General features: G+C 36.7%; 1 protein-coding gene across 1 annotated transcript; it reads left to right on the top strand.

The window, feature by feature from the left end:
• Nucleotides 1-1154: 1154 nt before the first annotated feature.
• On the top strand, nt 1155-7316 carry LOC135955634 (uncharacterized). Its single transcript, XM_065505993.1, has 2 exons — nt 1155-6406; nt 6479-7316. Exons 1-2 carry the CDS (start codon nt 1155-1157, stop codon nt 7314-7316), a joined length of 6090 nt encoding a protein of 2029 aa, XP_065362065.1.
• The last annotated feature ends 1031 nt before the right edge of the window (nt 7317-8347 follow it).

Here is an 8347-nt window from a genome sequence, read left to right as displayed (position 1 = left end):
TTTGCATAAACAACAAATATTTGCGATTCGACACAAACATTTTTTGGTCCTTCGAACCGGATTGGAATATCGAACAATTTTTATGCAAATATTTTAATTTCAGATCGCATTTCATAAAATTAATCCCCGTGGAAATATTCACAAAAACCCCCGCATAATAAATAATTACCATCGTTGGAACATTAAATAACAACAATCATCAACAAATATCAAAAATTTGGAGAATATAAATATCGAAGTAAGTTCAAAATTAAAACAATTCTAATATTAATATTGTCGATTTTTTTACAAAAAAGTGCACAAAACATACAGCGAAAAGTACAAAAACAATTGGTTTACAGTTACATATGTATATACATTTTGTGTTACTTGATCAAAGTTCTTATATACTTCACTTAATTAAAACGTGTTCCACAAATAAATTAACAGCGTATTATTTATCTTCATAAATGTTAATTACATCGTGTTGAAGTAAATATTCTTCATCTCTCGATCACAAGAGTTAATAACTGGTATAAACATTTTAAGAGAACTTATATGAAGTTAAAAGTGTGTTTCTCTTTTTATCTTCGCTCGTTAATATTTAAAAACCAATACTCTCGACAAAAGAACAAACAAGAAGTTGGATGAATGTATAACAGTTTAATAGAAATATCTTATGTTCGAACTCAATCAATATCATTAAAAAAACTTACAAGTACGTTCATACATATATGCGAACATATTATTATTTCACACATTTACAGTGGAGGACAATTGTTTCTGAAATTTATTTTCTTGTTGAAATATTACATATTGTATCTTTTTTGCACACACACCCACACATACTGTAATTAGGCCATATTACATATTAATGGTAGCCTAACAATATATTGGATATTTTCTTATATTTTTTAAATATTCGATTAAACCGTTGATTAACTGTATATATAATTGTTATTATTTTATATAGTGGATAAATACATTAAAATTTCTATTACGGTCTCCTAGTTTTATACTCGTAATCCACCTATCGCTGTAATATCCAATCGTATTTGATTGTGAATTATAAAAAAAAATATTTTATTCAAGTGTTTCTTAAAGAGCTTACTAAATATTTTGTGTAGAAGTTATTTTTCCGATTCTGTACATTCAAGTAGCTTCGAATTCTGAAAATGTCGGTTCTAGATGATTTTATTAGAGCTTCAGATAGAGTAGTCGAGTTCCAGGCGTATTTTGAAACCTTACCTGCTGAAGGCCATTCGGTTCATTCATTAGAAGTCCATAAGGATGAGATTATTCGAATATGGAGTGAGTTCAGATCATCTTATGATACGATACTGAATAAGTTCACTGAATTAGAATCAGTTAATATTGAATCTTTAAAATCACGGTTTTTTTCGACGTTTGAAGCACATGTTAAAGTTCTTTCACGTTCCAATCAACTTCTGGACAACCTTTGCCAAAAAACCGCCCCAAATAACGCATCTGAGTCAGTCACAAACACTCTACCGGATTCTACACATCATATTACTTTACCACCATGTGATACCGAAATCTTTCATGGAGACTATCAGTCTTGGCCAACTTTCCGTGACATGTTCACAGCTTTATATCGAAATAGTAAACGTTTATCACCCGTAGAAAAGATGTGCCATTTGTTAAAGAAAACGCAGGGAGAAGCTCGCGAACTATTGAAAACATGTCCTATAACCAATGACGGTTTCGAGATGGCTTGGCAAAACCTTGTCAATCGTTATGAGAACAAGAGAATACTTATAAACGCTCAACTCAAATCTCTTTTCAATATCTCTCCTATTTCAAAAGAAACTGGTACTAACATTAGGCATATTCAAAGAACTATAAATGATTGTGTTACCAATCTTAGACTTCTTCAGATCGATACAGGGAATTGGGACATAATATTTGTTTATATTTGCTCTACGTGCTTACCCGAAGTTACTCTAAGTTTATGGGAACAATCGTTACCTGACCGTAGAGAGCTGCCAACCTGGAATCAAATGGACTCTTTTTTGACAGCCAGATTTCAAACCTTGGAATCTGTAGCGGATATTCGTACCACGTTTGCCACTACCAATTCATTTAATCCTGTTAAATCCCAAAATCATAGAAAATCAAATTCTTCAGACCAAAAGAAATTGAATAGTTATAGTACAAGCGTTAATAACGATCAATCCCTAAAGTGTTCTCTCTGTCCTGACTCGCACCCTTTAAGACTCTGTCCCTCTTTCCTCAAAATGTCAGTAGAGGACCGTTTTGCCACTGTTAAAAAACAAAAACGATGTACCAATTGTCTTGGTACATCACATGAATTCAAAAAGTGTAAGAGCCAATATGTTTGTCATATGTGCCGCCAAAAACATCACTCTTTGCTCCATCGTATGGACGTTACGCATAGTAATGATCAACAGAAAACAGTACCGCCCCCCGTACAAGATCCTACCTCTATCCCGAATGTAAACTCGAACAATGTTCGTGGTAATGATACATCTCAAATATTTAATTTGGATACAACCCCCTCCACTTCTACTCAAGCTGCAGAACGGATTCGGCAGTCTTATGCAACGAAGATACAGTCCACACCTCACTCTACAGTTATACTAGGTACTGCCCTCGTTGATATTTATACCGACGATTTGAAATGTACTGTTCGTGCATTAATAGATTCGGCTTCTGAAGCCACTTTCGTTTCTAAGAAACTTCAAAAAAAACTTTTCCTTAAGACTCGATCTATTCAAACCGATGTCCATGGTTTGAATGATGCTTTGACGGCCACTTCTACCCATTTATGTCATATTCGAATCGGTTCTCCTATTGATAAATCATTCAAAACATATGCCGATGCATTTGTGGTGAAGAAACTTACTGGACAACTTCCGTACCATTCGTTATCAACCCTTAAAAATAGCACTTTTAATGACTTACAAATGGCAGACACTCATCTCAGCAAGTGTTCTGAAATAGACTTACTGCTCGGTGGAGATATCTATCCTAAAATTATTCAAAACGGGTTACGATGGGATCATAATCAGTCTTTAGTAGCGCAGAAAACAGTCTTTGGCTGGATCGTTACTGGCAAAATTGAGACCTCTACTCGTCTACATTCAATCTCTTCTTTTTATAATGAACTTTGCCTGAATAATCAACTTCAACGTTTCTGGGAGCTTGAAGAAGTTTCCCACAAACATCGACTGTCCGACGAAGATTTGCATTGTGAAAATATCTACCAATCTACTACATATAGAAACGAGAAAGGTCGATTTGTTGTTTCACTTCCATTTAAACGGGAATATCCCGAAACCCTTAACATTGGTCCATCCCGCGATATTGCTCTGTCCCAATTTCTAAGGAATGAAGTTAGACTGGCTAAAGACCCTCAATTAAAATTAGAATACGACCGCGTTATAACGGAATACTCCACCTTGAAACAGATGACTAACGTTTCACCATCTGTCTCGAATAGCATGTACTATTTACCCCATCATGCGGTTTTTAAGCCAGACAGCACTACTACGAAACTGCGTGTCGTTTTTAATGCTTCCAGTCCTTCAAAAAATGGAATAAGTCTAAATGATCTTCTTCATCCAGGGCCAATTTTGCAAGCAGATTTAACTATCCTTATCTTGAGATGGAGACTTTTTAGATATGTATTCAACGCGGATATCGAGAAGATGTACCGTCAAATTTTGGTCAATCCCTCACATACCCCATTTCAGAGAATAATTCACCGTAGCTCACCTCAAGAAGAACCAATGGATTTTGAATTAAACACAGTCACTTTTGGAGTAAACTGTGCCCCATACTTGGCAATACGCACTTTGCTCGAATTGGCTAAAGAATGTGAAACAACAAGTCCCACAGTTTCTGACATTCTTAGAAATTGCATGTATGTTGATGACGTGTTAGCAGGAGCTCATACTCTGTCATTAGCCTTGAAATATCGTGATGAATTAATAGCTGTCTTAGAATCTGCTGGATTCTCTCTGCGTAAGTGGACAGCGAATAATGACCACTTATTAAAAGGAATTTCTTCAGATCACTTGCTAGATGGTGAATTTTTGAAACTTTCAGACTCCAGCACTACCAAGACCTTGGGACTAAGATGGAATGCTGGTAGTGATTATTTCTATTTCAGACTCAAGAATCATCCCGATAAGAATCTAATCACTAAGAGATCAGTTTTATCCGCAATTGCCAAACTTTTTGACCCCGCCGGTTGGCTTGCCCCAGTAATCGTGACAGCAAAAATAATTATGCAACAAATTTGGAAGGATGGAACCAATTGGGATGAGGATCTTCAACCTGCTACCTTGCTGAGATGGCATAATTTTCTTGATGATTATGTTCACATAGAACACATTAAAATTCCCCGTTTTGTTGATTTCGATCCTTCATTCTCTATTGAATTACACGGCTTTTGTGATGCCTCAGAGAAGGCTTATGCTGCAACATTATATTTGCGTTCGGAGAATTTAGGGTTCGTATCTACACATTTACTGATCTCCAAAACAAAGGTGGCCCCCGTAAAATTTGTCACGTTACCCAGAAAAGAATTGTGTGGGGCAGAACTTTTGGCAAAAATGATTAAATCTGTTCAGTCCCAGTTGAGCCTTAGTAATTATAAACTATATTTGTGGACAGACTCGACGATAGTATTGGCATGGTTACAAAAACCTCCTAATAAGTGGAAGACCTTCGTCGAGAACCGAGTTTCTTCAATAATTGAAAAAGTAGGAAGAGAATCATGGTATCATGTTGACTCCAAAAGCAACCCCGCTGACTTGGCATCCCGTGGTATCACGTTATCACAACTCATAAACAATGATCTATGGTGGCAAGGACCATCATGGCTTAGTCGCCCACACGCCGATTGGCCAGCACAATCGTTCAACTTTGTGACAGAAGAAGAAACTAAACCCATTCATGTTCACGTATCCCAGCTCAAAAACGACGATATTCTTCGAAACTTTTCTGACTTTCCTAGAGCAATGCGTATCATATGTCACGTGTTTCGGTTTTATCACCGTATTAACATTAGATTAAGACACAGACTTATAACGACCGAAGATTTGAAACGCGAGGAACTTAATTTCGTTAGAACACGAATGATAATTTCATGCCAAAAGTTGTATTATGATGAGGAATATAAACTTTTAACTCAAGGTCTACAATTACCCCGGAAAAGCCACATTTTAACTCTAAACCCTTTTCTTGATTCCAACGGTATAATGAGAATCAACGGACGATTATCTAAATCTCCCGTACTAAGTTATGATGAAAAATTTCCTATTATATTACCTTATCACAGTTGTTACTCTAAATTACTTCTAACGTACCTTCATAAATACTCAATTCACGGCCAAAATGCGCTTTTGTATAGATTAATGAGAATCCATTACTATATTCCTAAATTGAAAACTTTGATCAAATCCATTCTCTCTAATTGCCGGGTATGTGTAATAAGAAAACGGCAGAAAAGCCAACAAATAATGGCGGCGTTACCACCTGAACGAACAACTCTTTCACGACCTTTTACTAATACAGGAGTAGACTTTGCCGGCCCTTTCGACGTTAAGTCATATGCAGGCCGTGGTTGCAGGATGTCAAAGGGCTACGTACTTGTATTTGTATGTTTCGCAACAAAGGCTATACATCTTGAAGCAACTAGTGATATATCCACCCAAGCCTTTTTAGCAGCATTTGCTAGATTTTTTTCTCGTCGCGGATGCCCTAGTTCCATATATTCAGATAATGGTACAGCCTTTGTTGGTGCTGCCAATATATTGAACGATGACAAGGCTCATTTTATGTCTCTTCTTAGACGGAAACTTATTGAGCAATACAGTTTTGGTACACTAGAATGGCATTTTATACCGCCAGGGGCTCCACATATGGGAGGACTCTGGGAGGCGGGAGTTAAAAGCTTTAAATCGCACTTTAAGAAAATTTCTCAATGTCAGAGTTTCACTTTTGAAGAATTCAGCACTATGTTGGCTAGAATCGAAGCCTGTCTGAACTCAAGACCTCTCAGTCCAATGAGCGATAGCCCAACAGATCTTTGTGCGTTAACCCCGGGTCATTTTCTCATTGGAGATCCCCTATTATCGCCACCTGAGCCAGATCTAACGAACCAGTCTTTAAGCTATATCAATCGCTGGCAAAAATTGAAGGTGCTACACCAACACTTTGCACGAAGATGGAAAGACGAGTATCTTAAGGAACTCCATAAACGCTTTAAATGGAAATATCCCCGGCGTGACTATGCTATCGGAGATCTCGTCGTAATAAAACGAGATAATTTACCCCCCAATCAATGGCGGCTAGGCCGCATCGAAAAAGTTATAGTTGGTACCGATAATAGGGTTAGAGTCGCCGATATACGAACCGCCAATGGCATCGTAACAAGGCCGATTGTTAAATTAGTATTACTACCCAACCCTGAACAAAACTAATATATAATTTTATCTCATTTTTACAGCACACCACTAATGCCACGCCAAAGTCGAAGAAGTTCTTCGCCACTAGAAGAAAAGGGATCCACATATAAAAAACATACTACTCGACGTAATTATACTTCATATGACTGTCGTTTATGTCGGAGAGACCATCCTTTACGAAAGTGTCTGAAATTCAAAAGAATGAATGTATCGGAGAAAATTAAGACTGTGAAGCGCTTTCATTATTGTGAGAACTGCCTAGCACATTCACATTCAGTTCGACGGTGTCGAAATAGTGATCGCTGTCGTCAATGTGGAGGCAGACACCACACGTTGCTCCACCGTCACAAACGTCTGCAAGAAACACGAAGCGCACACAACTCATCCGATAACACACCCTCTTCTGGTTTGAGTATTGTCACCCTACTTCCAACAATCATAATCAAAATTGAACTTGGTGACGAATGGCTTAATGTGCGAGGTATGCTGAACCCATGTGCAGAAGTTAGCTGCATTGCGGAGTTTTTAGTTAAAAGATACAAATTAGCTGTGGAAGAAAAGGGCACAAATCGATGGTGCCAGATACGCATTCGTCCTCGATTCGACGAAACTCCAATATTTTGTCTAAATGTCAAAATTAACACTGAATTACCTCGCAAACAACCCACTGAAAAAATTGATGAGAGAGTAGCAAGCCTTTACACCAATTTACGCCTTGCTGATCCAACCTTCTATCGACATTCCGACATTAATGTTATCCTTGGAGCGGATATTTATCCACGTCTCATTAAGCCGAGTCTTCAGCCTGAAACAGTTGGTACACCCATGGCACAAGACACTGTGTTCGGTTGGACAATTATTGGAAAATTTGGCGTTTAAATTGTCATCTTTTTGCTGTATATTTTAATATAACGTAGATATATCGTTATTTTTTTTTATAATTTTTATTGTTATTTCTATTATCCTTGAATGAAATGAATTGTATATGCTAACGGTTATTATTATTGTTTTTGAAAATGAATTATATTGTCAATTACTATATTAATGTCTCTTTCAAAATAGTATGATATTTTTTATTATAAGGTATCGTAAATATTTCCGGTTTCCTTGTTGCACTTTAGCAAGGAGGCCGGGATGTTTAAGCGTAAATCTACATAGTGCTTTGAAATAAAAATACTGTAGTATAAACCATGAAATATGAAAAACAATGGAGAGAGCTATAGGTAACTAGTTACAAGTAACTTAACGAATAGCCACTCTCTCCATTGTAAATATTGTAACTCTCATGAAATTAGGCAGTTGCAATCGAGACTGAATTCAGAAAGGTTGGTATATTACCAAACTCAATAAACTTAAAATTATCCCCCGAAATCTAACCCCCGTTTTCTTTTTTTATTATTTGCATAAACAACAAATATTTGCGATTCGACACAAACAAATATTGTGGAACTCATTCTTATAAAAACATAAATCCTTATAAATAACTAAAATTTGTTTACTTCACGAAACTTTTCTTTCAGTGCAATTCTCTCTCACTCACCAATACAACTGCATTTTTATCGGTATTAGCTCAATTATCGGACTATTTGGAACGAAAATTTGCAGGTTTAAAAACAGTCAAGGCTCAAAAAGTCCCTGACCCTCTTTAGAGACCAAAGGCAGAGCACGAAAATTGAATTCAAATTTTATACAAAAAATATACCTGCTGCATAATGGATGACGAAACATAGGTATGGACAATTTTTCGCAGCTTCCGGGTCAATATTTGTATGTTGCTGATGCTCGAGGGAATGTTGTAAAAAAAGTTTAGGACCCAAAAGCAGAAAATTTTCCCAAAAAGTTCTTGGCATGGCAAGCAATATGCAGTTGCGGCAAAATAAGCCAAACATTTGATAAAACGGGCTCCATAT

Source organism: Calliphora vicina, chromosome 3 (assembly GCF_958450345.1).
Source record: "Calliphora vicina chromosome 3, idCalVici1.1, whole genome shotgun sequence".
Classification (NCBI taxonomy): Eukaryota; Metazoa; Arthropoda; class Insecta; order Diptera; family Calliphoridae; genus Calliphora; species Calliphora vicina.
The sequence above is the reverse complement of the archived record's forward strand: the minus strand, read 5'-3'. Positions and strand labels throughout refer to the sequence as shown.

Bases quoted from the DNA above. Each gene is read 5' to 3' on its own strand.
- LOC135955634 (XM_065505993.1), top strand. From the start codon at position 1,155: ATGTCGGTTCTAGATGATTTTATTAGAGCTTCAGATAGAGTAGTCGAG. The intron at 6,407-6,478 runs GCCGATTGTTAA...TCATTTTTACAG, and splicing joins GCCAATGGCATCGTAACAAG to CACACCACTAATGCCACGCC.